This window comes from Bufo bufo, chromosome 4 (assembly GCF_905171765.1).
Source record: "Bufo bufo chromosome 4, aBufBuf1.1, whole genome shotgun sequence".
NCBI lineage: Eukaryota > Metazoa > Chordata > Amphibia > Anura > Bufonidae > Bufo > Bufo bufo.
Genome location: NC_053392.1, coordinates 31084633 through 31106945, shown reverse-complemented (window position 1 = coordinate 31106945; position 22313 = coordinate 31084633). Strand labels below are relative to the sequence as shown.

General features: G+C 43.8%; 1 protein-coding gene across 1 annotated transcript in view; it reads right to left on the bottom strand.

Moving 5' to 3' along the window:
* Positions 1–7486: 7486 nt before the first annotated feature.
* Positions 7487–22313, bottom strand: part of LOC120997107 — a 31036-nt gene continuing 16209 nt past the window's right edge. The window contains exon 3 of the mRNA XM_040427046.1: positions 7487–8295. Coding sequence (XP_040282980.1) covers positions 7734–8295 — 562 coding nt within the window. The 3' untranslated portion in view covers positions 7487–7733. The remainder of the gene's footprint in view (positions 8296–22313) is intronic.

Genomic DNA, 22313 nt, shown 5'->3' with positions numbered 1-22313 from the left:
CTCTGCTACATCTGTTGTGTTACATTTGCGCATCGTAAATATCTGTGACATTCAGCGCAATTGTTTGGCCGCTGCTGACAGCGACATTATCTGCGCTACATCTCCTGTATAAGTTTGCGCATCCTAAATATCTCTGACATTCAGTGTAATTTTTTCTTAGCCGCTGGTGACAGTGACATTACCTGCGCTACATATCCTGTATAACGTTTGCGCATCCTAAATATCTGTGACATTCACAGTAATTTTTTCTTAGCCGCTGGTGACAGCGACATTACCTGCGCTACATCTCCTGTATAACGTTTGCGCATCCTAAATATCTGTGACATTCAGTGTAAGTTTTTCTTAGCCGCTGGTGACAGCGACATTATTTGTGCTATATCTCCTGTATAGCGTTTGCACATCTTAAATATCTGTGACATTCAGTGTAATTTTTTCTTAGCCGCTGCTGACAGCGACATTACCTGCGCTACATCTCCTGTATAACGTTTGCGCATTCTAAATATCTGTGACATTAAGTGTAATTTATTTCCGCATACACTTACAAAACCTGCGCTACTGTACGTGTGACATACTTGCAAGCATATATACCATTTAATATGCTCAAGGTGAGCAGTAAGGTACGAGGAAGTGGCTGTGCCTGCTGCCAGAGCACAAAAAAAACACTCATCCACGATACCTACTTCATGTGCCAGTTTGCAGGGTGGCGCAGGACACCACACTTGAAGTCACACCAGTGACGGTTGGATTGTAGCAGATAATGCTTCCAGTCGGTTAAGCACCACCCTGTCTTCCACAAAGTCCAGTCTCAATAGCCAGGAGTCTGGTCAACAGAATCCTCACCCTGATCCTCCTTCCTCCCACCATGGAGAATCTTGGCAAACAAGTCATCCCACACTCGGATATTCCAGGGAGCTCTTTTCATCGCCATTCCTTGATTTGGGCCTCTCGCCAAGCCTGCTTGAAGAGGGGCATGAGGAGATCTTGTGCACTGATTCCCAAACTCATGAGCATCCACAGTCAGACAGCAATTAGTGTTTCACGAGGTGGATGATGATGATGAGACACAGTTGCCAATAAGTCAACGGCAATTTGTGTCTCAAGAGGTTGATGATGAGGATGAGACACATTTGTCAATAAGTGAGGTTCTTGTTAGGTCAACAAGTCAGGAGAATGACCAGAGTGAGGAAGTGGAAGAGGAGGTGGTGGATAATGAAATCACTGACCCAACCTGAGAAGGTGGCAAGCCGAGCGAGGACAGCAGTACATAGGGGGAGGGATCCGCAGCACCACAACAGGCTGGAAGAGGCAGTGGGGTGGTAAAAGGGAGAAGGCAGGCCACATCAAAAAGGCCCGCAACTGTTCTCTGGAGCACACCCTTGCAGCAATCTCCCTTGCCAAGGGCTAGGTGTTCCACAGTCTGGCGCTTTTTTGAGGAAAGCTCGGAAGATAAAAGAATTGTCATTTGCAATCTGTCCCATACCAAAAGGAGCAGGGGCGTGAACACTAGCAACCTCACCAGCACCAACATGATCCGCCACATGACATCCAAGCACTCTAATAGGTGGGCCGAACACCTTGGTGCACAATCAGTGTCTGCGGGTCACACCACTGCCTCCTCTTCCCCTGTTTTACGTGCTGGCCAATCTCGTGTCCAAGGTGCAGGCCCGGATGCCTCCCGCCCTGCACCTAGACCTTCGCAAGCACCATCAGCTAGCACATCCACTTCTGTGTCCCAGCACAGCATACAGATGTCCATACCCCAGGCCTTTGAATGAAAGAGCAAATACCCAGCCACCCACCCATAGGCCATAACACTAAATGCGCACCTTTCCAAATTGCTGGCCCTGGAAATGTTGCCATTTAGGCTTGTGGACACTGAGGTTTTCGCAGCCTGATAATGGCGGCGGTCCCTCGTTACTCACTCCCCAGCCGCCACTATTTTTCCCAGTGTGCTGTCCCCGTATTACACTAGCATGTGTCCCATAACATCACCCGTGCCCTGACCAATGCAGTTATTGGGAAGGTCCACTTAAAGACTGACACATGGACAAGTGATTTTGGCCAGGGACGCTATATTTCCCTGACGGCACACTGGGTGAACGATGTGGAGGCCATGAGCGAGTCGTACCCTGGGATGGCACAGGTGCTATCGAAGCCAAGGATTGCGGGCCCTACTTCCATCAGGATTTCCGCCATCACCTACATTGGTGGCTGCAACTCCCCTTTTTCCACCTCCACCTCCTACCCCACTTCCACCTCTGAATTCTCATCTTGCAGCACCAGTCAGCCATCAGTCAGTAGCTGGAAGCAGTGTAGTACTGCAGTGGGGAAGCGGCAACAGGCCGTGCTGAAGCTGATCTGCTTAGGTGACAAACAGCACACCGCCACAGAGCTGTGGCAGGATATAAGGGACCAGACTGAGCTGTGACTCTCACCACTCAACCTACAACCAGGCATGGTTGTGTCTAATAATGGCCGTAAGTTGGTGGCGGCTTTGGAGCTCAGCAAGCTAACACACATCTCAAGCCTAGCCGACGTGTTCAACTTAGTGGTTCAGCAGTTTCTCAAAACCTACCCCAATTTGCCTGAGCTACTGGTGAAGGTGCTCCGCATGTGTGCCCATTTCCGAAAGTCATCTACAGCTGCCGCCGATCTGGCAACGCTGCAGTAGCGCTTGCAATTGCCAGCTCACCGACTGTTGTGCGAAGTGAGCACCGACTTGAACTCCACATTCCACATGTCGGTCAGGCTTTGTGAGCAGCAGAGGGCAGTAGTGGAATACCAGCTTCAACATTGTCGTCGCCTTTCCAGTCAGCTTCCGCTCTTCACAAGTGACAAGTGGGCATGAATGTCTGTGACCTCTGTGAGGTTTTACGCAACTTTGAGGAATCAACACAGATGGTGAGCGGCGATGCCGCTATTATCTGCATAACCATCCCACTTCTGTGTCTATTGACTTGCTCGCTGCTCACAATGAAGGCGGACACTTTGCATGTGGAAGAGGTGGAAATGGGAGAAGACAGTACACAGGTTGATAGCCAGACCACCCTCAGTTTGTCTTCTCAGCACAAATTGGATGATGAGGAGGAGGAGGAGCTGGAGTTGGTTGCCTCCGCTACAGAGGGTAGTACCCATAGCAGGTTTATTCCATCTGTTCAGCGTGGATGGCCAAAGGGGAGGTAGAGAATGAGGAGATTGAGAGTTATCCTCACCCCTATTGTTTTAGATGGTCAGCTCAGCAGCAGACCCTCCCCCCTAATGTTTTAGAAGGTCAGATCAGCAGCAGACCCGTACCCCTAATGTTTTAGATTCCCATGCACCCCTTCATCCACAATAAAGAGTATATGGTTCAATCTTTCTTTTTCTCATCCTCCTCCTCCATCATATCAACATGCATATTAGGCTGCCCTCGCTCCTAATGTTTTAGAGGGACAGCTCAGCAGCCAGCCCTCACTCCTAATGTTTTAGAGGGTCAGCTCAGCAGCAGACCTTCACCCCTAATGTTTTAGAGGGTCAGCAGCAGGCCCTCGCACATAATGTTTTAGATGGTCAAATCATCAGCAGGCCCTCACCCCTAATTTTTTTAAATGGTCATATTAGCAGCAGGCCCTCGCCGCTAATGTTTTAGAGGGTCAGCTCAGCAGCAGACCCTCACCCATAATGTTTTAGATGGTCAGATCAGCATCAGATTCTTACCCCAAATTTTTTACATGGTCAGCTCAGCAGCAAACCTCCACCCCTAATTTTTTAGATGGTCAGATAAGCAGCAGGCCTTCGCCCCTAATGTTTTAGATGGTCAGCTCAGCTGCAGACCCTCACCCCCAATTTTTTAGATGGTCAGCTCAGCAGCAGACCTCCACCCCTAAATTTTTAGATGGTCAGATCAGCAGCAGGCCCTCGCCCCCAATGTTTTAGATGGTCAGTTTAGCAGCAGACCCTCACCCCTAATGTTTTAGAAGGTCAGATCAGCAGGAGACCCTCACCCCTATATTTTTAGATGGTCAGATCAGCAGCAGGCCCTCACCCCTAATGTTTTAGAGGGTCACCAGCAGGCCCTTGCTCCAAATGTTTTTGAGGGTCACCAGCAGGCCATCAATCATCATTTTTCAAGGGTGTGTATGATGCCCTCCTTTATGTGTAATAAAGGGTGTATTGGAGTGCTGGTTCCTTGCAATTTTTGGCAGCCCTTTCACTTAGTGCATAGGCTTTATGAGTGTAGAAGTCCCGCTACCTGAACAATTGTACCACAATGTGAATGAGGCCCTCCTTTATGTGATATACAGTTTGTATCGGAGCGGTTCTTCCTTGTAATTTTTTGCAGCACTTGCACTTTATATACAAGTAAATATACAGGAAAGAATGTTTCCTAACAATTTTTCCACTAAAATTGATTTTATCTTATTTGGTGCGTATTATTGTCAGTCTGTAAAAGTGGCATACAACTTGGACAACATCATTCCCATCAGCGACCTGGGAGTCCAAGATGCATCCAGACATCCTGCCCTTGCTGTTCCTGAACCATTTCAGTGGTGTTTCCATCACTTTCTGACCTTTTCCTATGAACCAGACACCCTCCCCTCTTCAGAGCACGGGGTGCCTGGTTTAATGCTCGGGTTCTCCCATTGACTTCCATTGTGCTCTGGTGCTCTGTAGAGCACCCGAGCATCCCAAAGTGTCAAAATGGCAGCACTGATTGGATAGAGTGAGTCTGTGCAGGGACACCCCCCCAACTGGTTACCACACTTCTGTGCCCTTACTGCAGACTGCTAGCAATTCATTCATACCTTCTAGTGGAAATAATAAAGGAGTGGCACAACATAGAGCCATAAGAAGAGGTGTTCCAGAATAAGTTATTACATGGGGAGTGCATGAAGCTATTAAAACAGGCATGTCAGGAGAGGTGAAAGGTCCTCTCTAAGTCTCCAGGACTAGAGATTAACCCCTTAAGGACCGGGCTCATTTTTACCTTAAGGACCAGGCCATTTTTTGAAAATCTGATCAGTGTCACTTTATGCATTAATAACTCTGGGATGATTTTACCTATCATACTGATTCCGAGATAGTTTTTTCATGACATATTCTACTTTATGTTAGTGGTAAATTTTCGCCGATATTTACCTCATTTCTTTGTGAAAAATTTCATGAAAAATTGGAAAAGCTTGCATTTTTCTAACTTTGAAACTCTCTGCTTGTAAGAAAAATGGACATGTTTTTACTTTTTGAAGACGTTAGAGGGCTTCAAAGTTGAGCAGCAATTTTCCAATTTTTCATGAAAATTTCAAAATCTGAGTTTTCAGGGACCAGTTCAGTTTTGAAGTAAATTTGAGGGTCTTTATGTTAGAAATCCCCCATAAATGACTCCATTATAAAAACTGCACCCCTCAAAGTAATCAAAATGATATTCAGAAAGTTTGTTAACCCTTTAAGTGTTTCACAGAAATAGCTGCAAAGTGGAGGAGAAAATTCTAAATCTTTTCTTACACTAACATGTTCTTGTAGCCCCTTTTATCTCCTTTTTACAAGTGTTAAAAGGAGAAAAAGCACCACAAAATCCGTAGCCCAATTTCTCCCGAGTCAGAAAATACCTCATATGTTTTTTGGGGGGCATGTCACATTTAGGAAGCCCCCATGTTGTCCGAACAGCAAGAAACCTCCACATGGCACACCGTTTAGGAAACTAGACCACTCCATGTACATAACAAGGGGTACGGTGTCCCTTAACTCCCCACAGGTGTTTGGCGTAATGTTGTTAAAGTTGGACATCAAAATGAAAAATGTGATTTTTTACACTAAATTGCTGGTGTTACCCCAAATGTTTCATTTTTAAAAGGGGTAATAGGAGAAAAAGTGCCACGAAATTTGTAGCCCCATTTCTCCCGAGTAAGCACATATCCCATATGTGGAAGTAAAGTGCTCTGCGGGCAAACTACACGGCTCAGAAGAGAAGGAGCGCAATTGGGATTTTGGAGAGAGAATTTGCAGGTTTAAAATTTGGAAGACTGTGGACAAATAAATTAAAATGGGGGTAGGGGATTATAAATTTAGTACTCTATGGAAGTGTGGTACTCCCTGAAGCAACCGTCAATGCAGAGGCCCGGATGATCGGGGCACGTGTCCATTAGTATCCCCCTACTGTTACACGCTCTGCACTTTTTTGGGGACCGTTCCTTCTTTCCAGTATGGGGGACCACACCTGGAAAGTGTTGGCCAGGGACGATCCAGGCGCCTCCAGTTCCTGAGGTACTCCGGCCTGCTCTTTCCCGGTCAGAAAATATCAGGGCCTTGAGGACTGCCTCATAGAACTGGAGGAATTTCCCTGTGTTGCCAGCGCTCCGGGACAGCACAAAAGAGTTGCACAAGGCAACCTGCACCAAGTAGACCGCAACTTTTTCGTACCATGCCCGGGTTTTGCGCATGGCGTTATATGGCTTGAGGACTTGATCAGAGAGATCAACTCCTCCCATATACCGATTGTAGTCCACGATACAATCAGGCTTGAGGACCGGTGCCGCGGTGATCGGAAATACACAGGGCATACATGTACGCCCTGTCTCCTTAAGGACTCGGACATCAGGGCGTACATGTACGCCCTGTGTCCGTAAGAGGTTAAAGGCTATGTACACCTTCGGAGGCAATTTTTTAAAATTATTATTGCATTATACTTATTTTGAGCTAAAAATATTTTTTTTAGTTGGTCTTTATTAACAATATGGAATCCTTTTTTCTGTACAGAGCTGAGATGCTCTACTAGCTGCATGTGGATTTTATCTCTTTTCCGTCAGTTGGGGAGCTGACAGGCTCCTTATCTCTGCTCTCTGACATTATAAACACTAATTACAGCTCAGTTCTTATCTTACTAATAAGAATATGGCTTAAATAAGTATTTATTACCTCATATTATTTTAGAGATAAGGGTAATTAGATGACTGGCACAAAGTGAAAGTGAAAGTAGCAGTCACACAGTTAGAAAAATAGTTAACCCTTTGTAACTGAACAGCTCAATATTTTAAATAAAGGCCAATTGAAAATATGATTTTTAGCCAAAAATAAGTTAAATGCAATGATTTAAACAAATTACTCCAAAGGTGTACATAGCCTTTAAGGGGGTAATTTATGAAGACCGGCCGGTTTTAGACGCTGGTCTTAATAACCCCTTTAGCTGCCGGTGGATCTGGAGGAGTTATGAAGAGGCGCTGCCAGTTTTAAATATAATACAGCTTCCTTGCTGTCTTACATTTAGACCATTTTGTACGCCTAAAACAGGCAAAGAAAATGGTGAATGAGACAGGCCTGCGGCCCGACCCCTCCGCCGCCTCTCCATGGCAACTTTTTTTTAGACCTGGTGGGGAAAAGTCACAGATTTTGGCGCAAATAACCTTTTCGCTGCAATCTCTGCCGGAAATATGCCTAATATAGGCGCATTGCTGGATACTAAATGACCCCCTAAGTGCAGTGAAATGGAAATTAAACATCAAAGATTTTGAGATTAAAATTTCAGCAGTTTATTTATTATGCTGGTTATATGTTGTCATAAAGATATAAACTTTGAGCGTGACCACCAGCCGTCTCTCCTCAGATACTAGTATTTTATAGGTATTCATTTATGTATTTATTTCATTTGGTATACAAAAAACGCTAAATTAAAAAGGAAAAGCAAATCTTATAGTTAATATGCTACTGGGAAGATGTGTAATAGTTATAAGCAAAGCAGCAACGTAATCTGATCATCTAGACTAATCCTTATAGCAGGCCTCATTTTTTACTCCATTATTAAAGCATTTAATGCAGTTATTTCCGCTACACCGAAGTAAAGTCATTTTGCCATCGAGAACTCCCCAGTTTTTCCAAACCTCGTCCTCTGGTTTCTTCTTATCCTTCTCGAACACTTTGGTGTAAGCGAAGGCTCGGCTCGTGGGAAGGTTGTGTTTATTAAGTTTGTCGATAATGTTGTACTTCCCCTTGGGATCAGTGCAGGTCTGTACACAAGCGGAGTTCAGGGAGAAAAATACAACACAACCAGCAGCGGGGGTCCCCTCCAGTAGTTTGCTGATGGGAGACTTTGTAGGATCAGGGTTTAATAGGCGAGATTCGGAATGTATGTCAAATTTCTTCTCCTTTATGTAGGATGCGGCCACCATTCGAATTCCATTATAGATTTCTTTATCAACCACTTTTTTTCTTATGCCGGCAGATTTATCCTCTTTCAAAATCACGTCAAAATCTTTGGTTTGTAAATTTTTGTTGCATTCTTCATCAGTAAACTTAACAAAATAGGCATACTGATCCTGCAAACCCCTGTCAGATAATAAAACAAACCCGATTATTTACTTAAAACCTATTTTATATGTAAAATGAATAAAATAGTACAGTAATTACTGTTAAAAGTAAATTTTATTTCATACTTCTTACAAGGTAAATTATTTAGTATAATCCAGTGCTGCACTCACTATTCTGCTGGTGTAGTCCCTGTGTACATACATTACTTATCCTGTACTGATCCTGAGTTACATCCTGTATTATACTCCAGAGCTGCACTCACTATTCTGCTGGTGCAGTCACTGTGTACATACATTACTTATCCTGTACTGATCCTGAGTTACATCATGTATTATACTCCAGAGCTGCACTCACTATTCTGCTGGTGCAGTCACTGTGTACATACATTACATTACTTATCCTGTACTGATCCTGAGTTACATCCTGTATTATACTCCAGAGCTGCACTCACTATTCTGCTGGTGCAGTCACTGTGTACATACATTACTTATCCTGTACTGATCCTGAGTTACATCCTGTATTATATTCCAGAGCTGCACTCACTATTCTGCTGGTGCAGTCACTGTGTACATACATTACTTATCCTGTACTGATCCTGAGTTACATCCTGTATTATATTCCAGAGCTGCACTCACTATTCTGCTGGTGGAGTCACTGTGTACATACATTACTTATCCTGTACTGATCCTGAGTAGTGTTGATCGCAAATATTCTATTCACAAATTTTTATTGCGAATATCGACACTTCGAGAATTCGCGAAGATTTATAATATAGTGCTATATATTCGTATTCGCGAATATTCTAGATTTTTTTTATCTGAACCCATGATCCCTCCCTGCTTCTTGCTTTTGGGCCTATGAGAAGGCTGCAATGTCTTTGTCTGAGCTTAGCAACATCCCTAGCAACCAATAGGAAAGTTGCCTTTCCCTTACTATATAAGAACGTCCCCAGCAGCCATTTTCTGCTGTTTTTTTTGCAGTTCTGAGAGAGAAAGCAGTGCTATTGCTGTGCTCTGTGCTTTGCTGTGTAATTACATTAGATAGTTAGTTAGCATATATATATATTACAGATAGTTAGCGGGAGATAGTCAGTGTAGGTTAGATTGTGCTATAGTGTAGCTTATAGGTTCCAGTGCAGGGTGTTAGGTAGTTCTGCTGTCCATACATACATGCTACAGACATAGTGCTTAGTGCACAATACTTAATGCACCAATCAGTAATATGTAGTCAGACCTGATAAAATGTGAAGTTGCATGTATTGCGCCAAAAATGTGCGCATCATTAGTGCCGATGTTTGCAAATCACAATAATAATGACTGGAGATCACGAATTTGCTAATTTATTGCAAATATTAAGCGAAAAATGTGTGAAATATTGCGAAAAGGAATATTGCCTATGCCGCTCATCACTAATCCTGAGTTACAGATGTAGTAGATAACACACATGCTTTATGAGACGTGTTATCTAAACCAAATGTGTTAAGCAAACGCCTTCAATTGCTTTTCAGTGTCTTTTCTTTCAAGATAACCCGATGAGTTAAGAAATTCTGTACATCTTGTATTATACTCCAGAGCTGCACTCACTATTCTGCTGGTGCAGTCACTGTGTACATACATTACATTACTTATCCTGTACCGATCCTGAGTTATATCCTGTATTATACTCCAGAGCTGTACTCACTATTCTGCCGCTGCAGTCCCTGTGTACATACATTACTTATCCTGTACCGATCCTGAGTTACATCCTGTATTATACTCCAGAGCTGCACTCACTAATCTGCCGGTGCAGTCACTGTGTACATACAAAATATCACTGAAAGGAAATTACCCTCTAAAATATAACTTTTGTTTTATCATTAAAAAATATATAAATAAACCCCACAACAAATATTAGATGATTATATAAACCACACAAATAATCTGGTGTCCACAAAGAATGAATGACAACAATATAGTGAGGAAGAAACTAATAAGGAGACCTTCCTATAAGACTGATCTTGGTATAATAAAGATAAACTGGATAACAGGTGAATATCTAGCTTTTGACTTACGGTTACTTGATACCCAATTGTGTCCAAAGGGATGCCAAGTCGACAAGTGGAGTCGGGAAATGATTAAATCCCTAAAATAGCCCTACGACTATCCCTGCATGAAAGCGGAGCACGCGCCCCGACCCCACTTATCGGTAGCTAAACCATAGGATGACACCTGGAAGGCCCTAGAAGTATCTTCACGTTTTGCTATAACAGGCCAGTCCCGACGCGTTTCCCCAGTTGACGGTATACAAGTGGTTCATCAGGGGAATACAAATAAATATAAAGAAAGATAATGGCAACCTAGATTATATGGGCGCACCTGCATTTTGAAAGTAAAATTCATTTATAGTTCGATGGTCTGCATAACTTAAAGCACGTGGTTAAACTTCCAGCCGATGACGCACTTCCGGTAGCGGTAAACATAAGTTGCGGTCCAGCAAAATGAAAAAAGAAGTAGATGATGCTCATATAAATTCACTAATATAGCTATCCACTAGCCACATATTTAAAAAATATTTATAAACAGGCCTAACTAGGAGGCATAGAGGCAATGGAACGCACAGTGGGTCTGTCGCACCGGAAGTGCGTCATACAGCCATAAATGATGTGCACAGGTATGGAGAGAGATATGCTGGATCGGTGGAACGCAAAATGTGGTCCATCGTACCGGAAGAGCGCTTATAATGCTGATCTCAGATCGCATGCTCTAATTGTAACTAGCTATTGGAAGAGAGTAGACAGGGGTTCCAAACTGAGACGCATGCTATAGATAAGAGAGAATGACTAAATAGAAACAGACCGAAGGTAGCTTATTATTGTGCCAGCCTTCACTCGGTCAGCATTTGGTCAGTAATCCATCAGTATTGCTTATGCCAAAAAAACAGGAGTGGAACTAAAACAGAGATACGTAACTGGAATATTTGCATGTATTATGTGTTTTGTACCCACTCCTGCTTTTGGCTACCAAATCACAAGACAATTCTTTTTTTCTTTTTTTTTAATGGGGGAGAAAAAAAAACTGTTTATTTCACAAACAGGACACAGCAGGCACAGAAGGGGCAAAACCACAAGAATTAAAAGACAAACGGAAAAAAAAGTGCTTCATCAACAAGAATGGATTGACGACCAGTGTCGGGGTGACCATGATGGTAATGCATATTGATCCTGAATAGAGTTGAGCGGACACCTGGAAGTTTGGGTTAAACGGGTTCAGCCAAATTTCACAAAAAAGTTCGCGTTCGGGAGCCGAACTTGACCCCGAACACGATCCCCATTGAAGTCAATGGGGACCCAAACTTTGGAGCACTAAAATGGCTCTAAAAAGTCACGGAAAGGGCTAGAGGGCTGCAAATGGCAGCAAAATATGGTTAAGAGCTTTGCAAGTGCTCTGAAAACAAATGTGGATAGGGAAATGACTTAAAAAAACATAAAATATGTAAAAATAAAAAATATTGATCTAGGAGGAGGAGGTCCATATGAAGTAGGAGGTTGAGGAGGTGGTGGACGTAGTGCTGTAGGTGGAAGCGGCGGTGGAGGAGGAGGTAGCCAACACTGGTTTTTGGTTTTGTTTTTTATTTTATTTTATTATCTTTTTTTGTTTGTTTAAATTTAAGTAGACCCCAAAATTACGAAATATAAAAAATAAAACAAAGAGAAAGTGTGCTGGAGTACAACAATGGCTGGGTGAGGCCGGTATACATGTCTATTCTGCACAAGGTACGGACAAGTCCTGTAGGATCCATGCCTGGTTCATTTTAATGAACGTAAGCTTGACCATATTGGCTATGGACAGGTGGCTGCGCTTGACTGTGATAACGCCCCCTGCCGTGCTAAACAAACGTTCAGACAATACACTGGCTGCAGGGCAGGCCAGAACCTCCAAGGCGTAATGGGCAAGCTCAGGCGTTGTGCCAAATTTGGAGACCCAGAGGTTGAAGGGGGCAGACCCATCAGTCAGTACGTGTAGGCGTGTGCACACATACTGATCCACCATGTTGCTGAAATGCTGCCTCCTGCTAAGACGTTCCATATCAGCTGGTGGTGCTGGTTGTTGTGGTGTGCTGGCAAAACTTTTCCAAATTTCGGGCCATGCTAACCCTGCCTTCTGATATGCTGGTGGTGCCCCAGCTGCATTGGTGATCTCTTCCTCCTCCTTCGCCTTGTGCTTCCACTGACACCCCGCTGTCAGGTGGGAATGCCATCAGCAGCGCGTCTACCAGCATGCACTTGTGGTCGCGCATCTTCCGATCAGTAACGGACGTTTTTACTAAACTTAGTTCCGTGTCAGCAATGCAGAGCAGGGGTTTTTCACCAGCAAAAATGGGTTAATGTCAACCATCAATGAAACAGACGAATTTAAGAAATTTAGGTCCCTGTCACCTATGCAGAGCAAGGGTTTGTATACGGCAAAAATGGTAAAATGTCACCCAAGAATGTAACAGACGATTTTTTGTAAATTTAGGTCCCTGTCACCTATGCAGAGCAGGGGTTTGTTCACGGCAAAACTGGGTTCATGTCACCCACCAATGGAACAGACAATTTTACAAAATTTAGGTCCCTGTCACCTATGCAGAGCAGGGGTTTGTATATGGCAAAAATGGTAATGGACACGTACACACACACACACAGGGGGGAGGATAGTGACCACTGCGCTCCACCCTCACCCCTGGCCCTGCCTACTTGCCTCACGAGTCCTGATGACAGGGGACAACTGGACGGCAGTCCCTAGCTTAGTATACGTGCGGGAAGGACAGACAAGACAAATAACGGATAGTGAACGGACCGGGTCAAAACCAAGAGGACAACGCAGTACAGAGGGATAAGCAAAGAAAGGTCAGGAGAAGCCGGGGTCATAAATACCAGGAGAGTCGAGAAGTACCAAAGGAGGCCGCAAAGAATAGTCAGGTGGAAGCCGAGGTTCATATACCGGGAAGGATGCGCATTACAGGAGGAGCAGGCAAAGGATCGTCAGGGAACAGGATCAGGTAAGTACACAGGTATCCAACAACTGCCAGGAACCTAAATTAACAGGCAACCTGTGGCCAGCAGGCTGCCTGTATTTATAGTGGGGAGTGAGGGTCATGTGACATGGCCAGCGTCACATGACCGACAGACCAACCAGTCGAGCACCGAGTGATCAGCTCGGCACTCAAGGCAGACCTAGGAGCAGGGAGCCTCCCAGCTAGCAAAGCCGCCCTGGGAACGAGGTCAAACACAGATCCTCGCTCCCGAAGCTAAGCAGCAGGTCTGCGGCTGATGGGAGACCGAGTGTGCCTTCGGCACCCCGTTACAGGTAAAATGTCACCCGAGAATGTAATAGATGGTTTTGCACCCTGTTCCCTTTTTTGGCTCTGTGCGACCACCGCCTCTTCTGCCAAACTGCACAGGTCACTCGCATGACCTTGATTCCATGTGGGGTCGAGGACCTCATCGTCCTCCACATCATCTTTTACCCAGTCTTGACCCCAGCCCTCCTTGTTGGTCTGCACACTGCAGAAAGCCGCAGCAGTTGGCACCTGTGTTCCGTCATCATCCGAGAGTTGCTGCGGTGGTCCTTCCATGTACTCATCCTGAAACATAAGTGATTGGGCATCGGTGCACTCAATCTCTTCCACTTCTGGGGCAGGGCTATGTGGATGGCCCTGGGAAACCCTGCTAGAAGAGTCATCAAAAAGCAGAAGAGACTGCTGCATGACTTGGGGCTCAGACTGCTTGGCTGATTTGTAAAGGGGTGAGGTGAAAGACTGATGGCCATGGGGTGTAGGTGCCAACTCTGATCTTTCAGCAGGGGACTGGGTGGGAGACAATGTAAAGGAACTGGAAGTAACGTCTGCCACCCAATCTACTATAGCCTGTACTTGTTCTGGCCTCACCATTCGTAGAGCTGCATTCGGCCCGACCAAATAACGCTGAAGGTTCTGTCGCCTACTCGCACCTGAGGAAGGTGTTTTACTTGTGCGTGTAGCTGGCACAGATCGACCACGTCCTCTGCCTGCAACAGGAGCTCCACCAACACCCGTAACACCACGACCAGGGCCACGTCCCTTCTAATTTTTTGCGGTCACCCACCGAAGTAACAGACATTTTAACTAAATTAAGTTCCTTTTGAACAATGCAGAGCAGGGGGGTTTTGACGGCCAAAATGGGTTATTGCCACACATCAATGGAACAGACGAATTTTAGAAATTTTGGTCCCTGTCACCTAGGCAGAGCAGGGTTTTTTTGACGGGAAAAACCGGTTAATGTCACCCAACAATGGAACAGACAAATTTTTTTAACTTATAGCCCAGTCTGCTATGCAGTGCATGCAGCAAAGGTACTTTATTGCCCAAAAAGTTTTTTTCTCACACACAATAAGACAGATGGATTTAACTATATTTCTTTAACTACCAGAGATGCAGCACAGGGCAAAAAGGTACTTTATTGCCCTAAAAAAGTTTTTTTGTAACCCTAAATGAAATTGGATGGATTTAACTGAGATTATATTTCACTCTCACAAATGAAGCACAGGGATTTTTTACATAAAAAATGGTGAATATGTCCCCCCTACAATGAAACAGATGGATTTGCTGAATTTATGTGCCTGCCTATCACATGTGCAGGCCTCAGAGGTACTTTACATCCAAAAATGGGACTTTGAAGTCCAAAAGTGTAACAGCGGTATTTACTGGTTTTATTTGACTGACAGGAATGCAGCGCAGGCCGCAAATGTACTTTCTAGCAACAAAAATTTGCATTTTTCAACCAAAAATTTAACTGCAGTATTTGGCGGTTTTATTGGACTGTCAGAAATTCAGTACAGGGCAAAAAGGTACTTTATTGCCCAAAAAAGGGTTTCTTTAACCATAAATGAAACAGATTATATTTCAATCTCACAAATTAAGCGCAGGGTTTTTTTACATAAAAAATTAAAAATTGTGGATATGTCACCCCTACAATGGAACAGATGGATTTGCTGAATTTATGTGCCTGCCTGTCACATATGCAGTGCAGGCCTCAGAGGTACTTTACAACAAAAAATGTAAATACCGTATTTTCCGGCGTATAAGACGACTTTCTAACACTAAAAATTATTTTCAAAAGTCGGGGGTCGTCTTATACGCCGGGTATACTCAGATCCAATGGTATATTCTAACCCCCAGGCGTTCCCATGGGGACGGGGACGCTTGCCTGGGGGTTAGAATACACAGGGCCCCGCCGCTTAGAGGAGTATACATTTATTAACTGTAATCTGTAACTTTAACTTTAAATGAGCGCTCATCTCTTTACTAGGGTACCTTACTCTCAGCTCTGCTAACAGGCAGTGCGGGCGGCGCTCACTCACTGACGTTACGTGCCTGCTCCTCCCACTAGGCGGCGCAGGTGCGTGACGTCAGTGAGTGAGCACTGCCCGCACTGCCTGTTAGCGGAGCTGAGAGTAAGATACCCTAGTAAAGAGATGAGCGCTCATTTAAAGTTAAAGTTACAGATTACAGTTAATAAATGTATACTCCTCTGAGCGTTCGGGAGGGGGATCTGTGGATGGCACTGTCATGGCGGTGTGGGGGGATCTGTGGATGGCACTGTTATGGGAGGGAGATCTGTGGATGGCACTGTCATGGGGGGGGGGGGTCGGTGGATGACACTGTTATGGGGAGGGGAATCTGTGGATGGCACTGTTTAGTGGGGATCTGTGGATGGCACTGTCATGGGGTGGATCTGTGGATGACACATATAGCATAAGATGCTATATAGTGTCATCCATAGATCCCCCCCATAGCAGTGTCATCCACTGATCCCCCTCCCCATAGCAGTGTCATCCACTGATCCCCCTCCCCATATCAGTGCCATCCACAGATCCCAGTCAGTTCCCTGGACTGGAGAAGATCGTCTTGAAGACAGGGAGGGCTGAACATTCAGGGGTAGTCTTATACGGCAAGTATAGCCCAAACCCTATATTTTAAATGGAAAAGTTGGGGGTCGTCTTATACGCCCAGTCGTCTTATACGCCAGAATATACGGTATGTCACCCCACAATGGGACAGATGGATTTAACAGATTATATTTCACTCTCACAAATGCAGCACAGGGGTATTTTACAGAAAAAATGGGGATATGTCACCTCTCTGAACTCACAGACGGTATTATTTTCCCTTCCCCTGGCACATATGCAGTGCAGGTGCACTTTAAAAATGGGTATACAGTACAGACCAAAAGTTTGGACACACCTTCTCATTCAAAGAGTTTTCTTTATTTTCATGACTATGAAAATAGTAGATTCACACTGAAGGCATCAAAACTATGAATTAACACATGTGGAATTATATACATAACAAACAAGTGTGAAACAACTGAAAATATGTCATATTCTAGGTTCTTCAAAGTAGCCACTTTTTGCTTTGATTACTGCTTTGCACACTCTTGGCATTCTCTTGATGAGCTTCAAGAGGTAGTCCCCTGAAATGGTTTTCACTTCACAAGTGTGCCCTGTCAGGTTTAATAAGTGGGATTTCTTGCCTTATAAATGGGGTTGGGACCATCAATGGCATTGAGGAGAAGTCAGGTGGATACACAGCTGATAGTCCTACTGAATAGACTGTTAGAATTTGTATTATGGCAAGAAAAAAGCAGCTAAGTAAAGAAAAACTAGTGGACATCATTACTTTAAGAAATGAAGGTCAGTCAGTCAGCCGAAAAATTGGGAAAACTTTGAAAGTAAGGGCTATTTGACCATGAAGGAGAGTGATGGGGTGCTGCGCCAGATGACCTGGCCTCCACAGTCACCGGACCTGAACCCAATCGAGATGGTTTGGGGTGAGCTGGACCGCAGAGTGAAGGCAAAAGGGCCAACAAGTGCTAAGCATCTCTGGGAACTCCTTCAAGACTGTTGGAAGACCATTTCAGGGGACTACCTCTTGAAGCTCATCAAGAGAATGCCAAGAGTGTGCAAAGCAGTAATCAAAGCAAAAGGTGGCTACTTTGAAGGACCTAGAATATGACATATTTTCAGTTGTTTCACACTTGTTTGTTATGTATATAATTCCACATGTGTTAATTCATAGTTTTGATGCCTTCATAGTCATGAAAATAAAGAAAACTATTTGAATGAGAAGGTGTGTCCAAACTTTTGGTCTGCACTGTATGTCAACCACTGAACTACAAGAACAGGATTAAATGATTGTCCCTGGCACATATGCAGTGGTGGAGCACTGCTGTTGCACAAAATGGCCACCGACCCCCACCTAACTAACAGACAGATTCAAACTTTTTTTTCAGTCTCACTGGGCTCAGGGCAGGGTACAAAAATGTTGCATTGCACCCCCAAACAAAAAATGCTGTAGATCGCAGACTTCACACCAAGTGCAGATTTCAGAGTCTTTCCTAATCTCTCCCTCACAGCAGCAGCATCCTATCACTACAACTAGTAAGAGCAGAGTGACGTGCGTGCTACGTGACTCCAGTTTATATAGAGGCTTGGTCACATGCTGCACTTGGCCAATTACAGCCATGCCACAAATCTGTCTAAATCTGTGTTAGTGAGCACTTTTCCTTTGCCGAGATAATCCATCCAACCTCACAGGTGTGGCATATAAAGTTGCTGATTAGACAGCATGAATATTGCACAGTTGTGCCTTAGACTGCCCACAATAAGAGGCCACTCTGAAATGTGCACAGTTTTGCCTTACTGGAAGGGGGGGGGGGGGTCAGAAAACCAATCAGTATCTGGTGTGGCCACCATTTACCTCACGCAGTGCAACACATCTCCGTCGCATAAAGTTGATCAGGTTGTTGATTGTGGCCTGTGGAATGTTGGTCCACTCCTCTTCAATAGCTGTGCGAAGTTGCAGAATATTGTCAGCAACATGAGGTGATGGTCGTGGAAGAATGGCAAAACAATGGGCCTCAAGATCTCGTCACGGTACAGTATCTTTGTGCACTCAAAATGCCATCAATAAAATGCAAATGTGTTCATTGTCCATAACATACGCCTGCCCATACCATAACCCCACCGCCCCCATGGGCCACTCGATCCACAACGTTGACGTCAGCAAACCGCTCACCTACACGACGCCACACACGCTGTCTGCCATCTGCCCTGAACAGTGAAAACCGGGACTCATCCATGAACAGAACGCCTCTCCAATGTGCCACATGCCATCGAATGTGAGAATTTGCCCACTCAAGTAGGTTACGACGACGAACTGCAGTCAGGTCCAGACCCCGATGAGGAAGATGAGCATGCAGATAAGCTTTCCTGAAACGGTTTCTGACAGTTTGTGCAGAAATTCTTTAGTTATGCAAACCGATTGTTGCTGCAGCTGTCTGGGTGGCTAGTCTCAGACGATCATGGAGGTGAACATGCTGGATGTGGAGGTCCTGGGCTGGTGTGGTTAAATGTGGTCTGCGGTTCTGAGGCCGATTGGATGCACTGCCAAATTCTCTGAAATGCCTTTGGAGACGTCTTATGGTAGAGAAATTAATTACACGGGCAACAGCTCTGGTAGACATTCCTGCAGTCAGCATGCCAATTGCATGATCCCTCAAACATTGCAACATCTGTGGCATTGCGCTGTGTGATCAAACTTTTGGCCTTTTATTCTGTCTAAGGCACACCTGTGCAATATTCATGCTGTCTAATCAGCACCTTGCTATGCCACACCTGTGAGGTGTAATGGATTATCTTGGCAAAGGAAAAGTGCTCACTAACACAGATTTAGATACATTTGTGAACAATATTTGAGAGTAATGGGTCTTTTGTGTATGGTAGAAAATGTTTCAGATCTTTGAGTTCAGCTCATGCAAAATGGGAGCAAAACTGAAAGTGTTGCATTTATATTTTTGTTCAGTGTATATTGTCCTTTTAACCATAGTTACAGCTACCGACCAATTTTCCCAAAAAAGGCTGTATCATACAGAAGAAGGTCTACACCCATCAATTTTCCCCATAAAGCCTGTTTCACAAAAAAATGGCACCAATGAATGGCTAATCGACGTAATTTGGTTCATACAGAAGAAAGTCTAACGGCTAATAGGACGTACGTATCTATCCTATTAATCCACCCTGTAAATGGCTATAGTACTGTACAATGGAACTTCACCGCTGAACGGCAAATATTTTTCTTTTGCCACTATTACAGGACAAAAAGGGCTTTAGAACATATAACTGCACGGCTGAATGGCAAATAGGGCCTTATTTTTTTCCACTCATACACGCCACAAAAGGCTTTCGATCATATATCTGCACCGCTGAATGGCAAATATATTTTTCTTTTGCCACTAATACACGACAAAAATGGCTTTAGAACATATAACTGCACCGCCTAACAGCAAATATATTTTACTTTTGCCACTAATAAATGCCAAAAAGGGCTTTAGAACATATAACTGCACTGCTGAACGGCAAATAGGCCCTTATTTTTTTCCACCTATACACCTCACAAAAGGCTTCAGAACATATAACTGCACCACTGAACGGCAGATATATTTTTCTTTTGCCACTAATACATGACAAAAAAGGCTGTAATTTTCGCACTTCACCACACAACGGCTAATAAGCCCTTTTTCCCACGAATACAAGCCAAACAAAGCTTTAGAACATATAACTGCACCACTGAACGGCAGATATATTTTTCTTTTGCCACTAATGCATGACAAAAAGGGCTGTAATTTTCGCACTTCACCACACAACGGCTAATAAGATATAGAAATATTTCCAATATTTGTAATAAACCCTGTTAATAGCTGTATCAAACAGCCCTGCACTCCAATAACAAGAACGGTTAGCTGGAATTATTGAGCAGTATAATGGCAATTTGGGTCCCCAGTCAGTGCAGAAAGGTGTACTAGGATTGTTCCTATTACCCAGGCTGTAACCTGCCCTACTGAACCCTGTTCAACATAAATGCTAAGGAATGATACCTCCCTATCCTTTCCCTACACCTTGAATAATATTTCGCTGAACTTGTAAATCGTTATATTAGCACAATTACGTTTTTTCTAGCACTGTCCCTAGCTCCTGCTGACGTTTCTCCCTGCACTAAGTACACTGGAAAATGGTAGAATCCAAGATGGCTGAGGCTATTTATAGGGCTGTGACATCACAGGGCTGGCTGCTAATTGGCTGCATGCATGGCAATATGGGTGATCCCGCCATCCCAGAGTTCCTTGCTCCATGTCCTCACACGTGCAGCAGCCATTTTAGGAAAAAATGTGATTCGTTACCACGAAGCGCGAGAAAATTCTGATTTGATGCAAATCAAATTTTTCCTGAAATTCGGATCGAATTCCACTTCGTCAACTTCGATTCGCTTATCCCTAATTATAAGCGCTCTACCATGGACCGTGTTCGATGGACCGCATATTGTGTTCCACCAGCCCGGCATATCTCTCCTTACCCGTGTGCTTCATTCATGGCTGTATGATGCACTTCCGGTGCGATGGACCGCACTGTGAGTTCAATTGCCTCTATGCCTCCTAGTTAGGCCTGTTTATATATATTTTTTTTAAATGTGTGGCCGGCGGATAGCTATATTAGTGAATTTATATGAGGATCATCTACTTCTTTTTTCCTTTTCTGGACCACAACTTATGTTTATCGTGACCGGAAGTGCGTCATCGGCCGGAAGTTTAACCACATGCTTTAAGCTGTGCAGACCACGGAACTATAAATGGGGGCACCTTTCAATATGCAGGTGCGCTCATATTATCTAGGTTGCCATTATTTTTTTTTCTTTAGATTTATTTGTATTTTTATGAGTCCCCTGATGAGCCACTTGTATACCATCAACTGGGGAAATGCGTTGGGACTGGCCTGTTAATGCCAAACGTAAAGATACTTCTAGGGCCTTCCAGTGGGGTCGCCTCTTTTGTAGCGAGTGCTCCGCTTTCAGGCAGGGATAGCCGTACGGCTATTTTAGGGATTTAATCATCTCCTGACTCCACTTGTCGAATTGGCATCCCTTTGGACACAATTGGGTATCAAGCAACCGTAAGTCAAAACCTAGATATTCACCTGTTATCCAGTTTATCTGTATTATACCAAGATTATACTTATAGGAAGGTCTCCTTATTAGTTTCTTCCTCACTATATTGTTTTCATTCATGCTTTGTGGACACCAGATAATTTGTGTGGTTTATATAATCATCTAATATTTGTTGTGGGGTTTATTTATATATTTTTAAATTATAAAATAAAAGTTATATTTTAGAGAATAATTTCCTTTCAGTGATATTCTTTATTTATCCCTGTTTGTACTATATGTATTTTATCTGTGATCTCACTGTGTACATACAGGGAGTGCAGAATTATTAGGCAAGTTGTATTTTTGAGGATTAATTTTATTATTGAACAACAACCATGTTCTCAATGAACCCAAAAAACTCATTAATATCAAAGCTGAATATTTTTGGAAGTAGTTTTTAGTTTGTTTTTAGTTTTAGCTATTTTAGGGGGATATCTGTGTGTGTAGGTGACTATTACTGTGCATAATTATTAGGCAACTTAACAAAAAACAAATATATACCCATTTCAATTATTTCTTTTTACCAGTGAAACCAATATAACATCTCAACATTCACAAATATACATTTCTGACATTCAAAAACAAAACAAAAACAAATCAGTGACCAATATAGCCACTTTTCTTTGCAAGGACACTCAAAAGCCTGCCATCCATGGATTCTGTCAGTGTTTTGATCTGTTCACCATCAACATTGCGTGCAGCAGCAACCACAGCCTCCCAGACACTGTTCAGAGAGGTGTACTGTTTTCCCTCCTTGTAAATCTCACATTTGATGATGGACCACAGGTTCTCAATGGGGTTCAGATCAGGTGAACAAGGAGGCCATGTCATTAGATTTTCTTCTTTTATACCCTTTCTTGCCAGCCACGCTGTGGAGTACTTGGACGCGTGTGATGGAGCATTGTCCTGCATGAAAATCATGTTTTTCTTGAAGGATGCAGACTTCTTCCTGTACCACTGCTTGAAGAAGGTGTCTTCTAGAAACTGGCAGTAGGACTGGG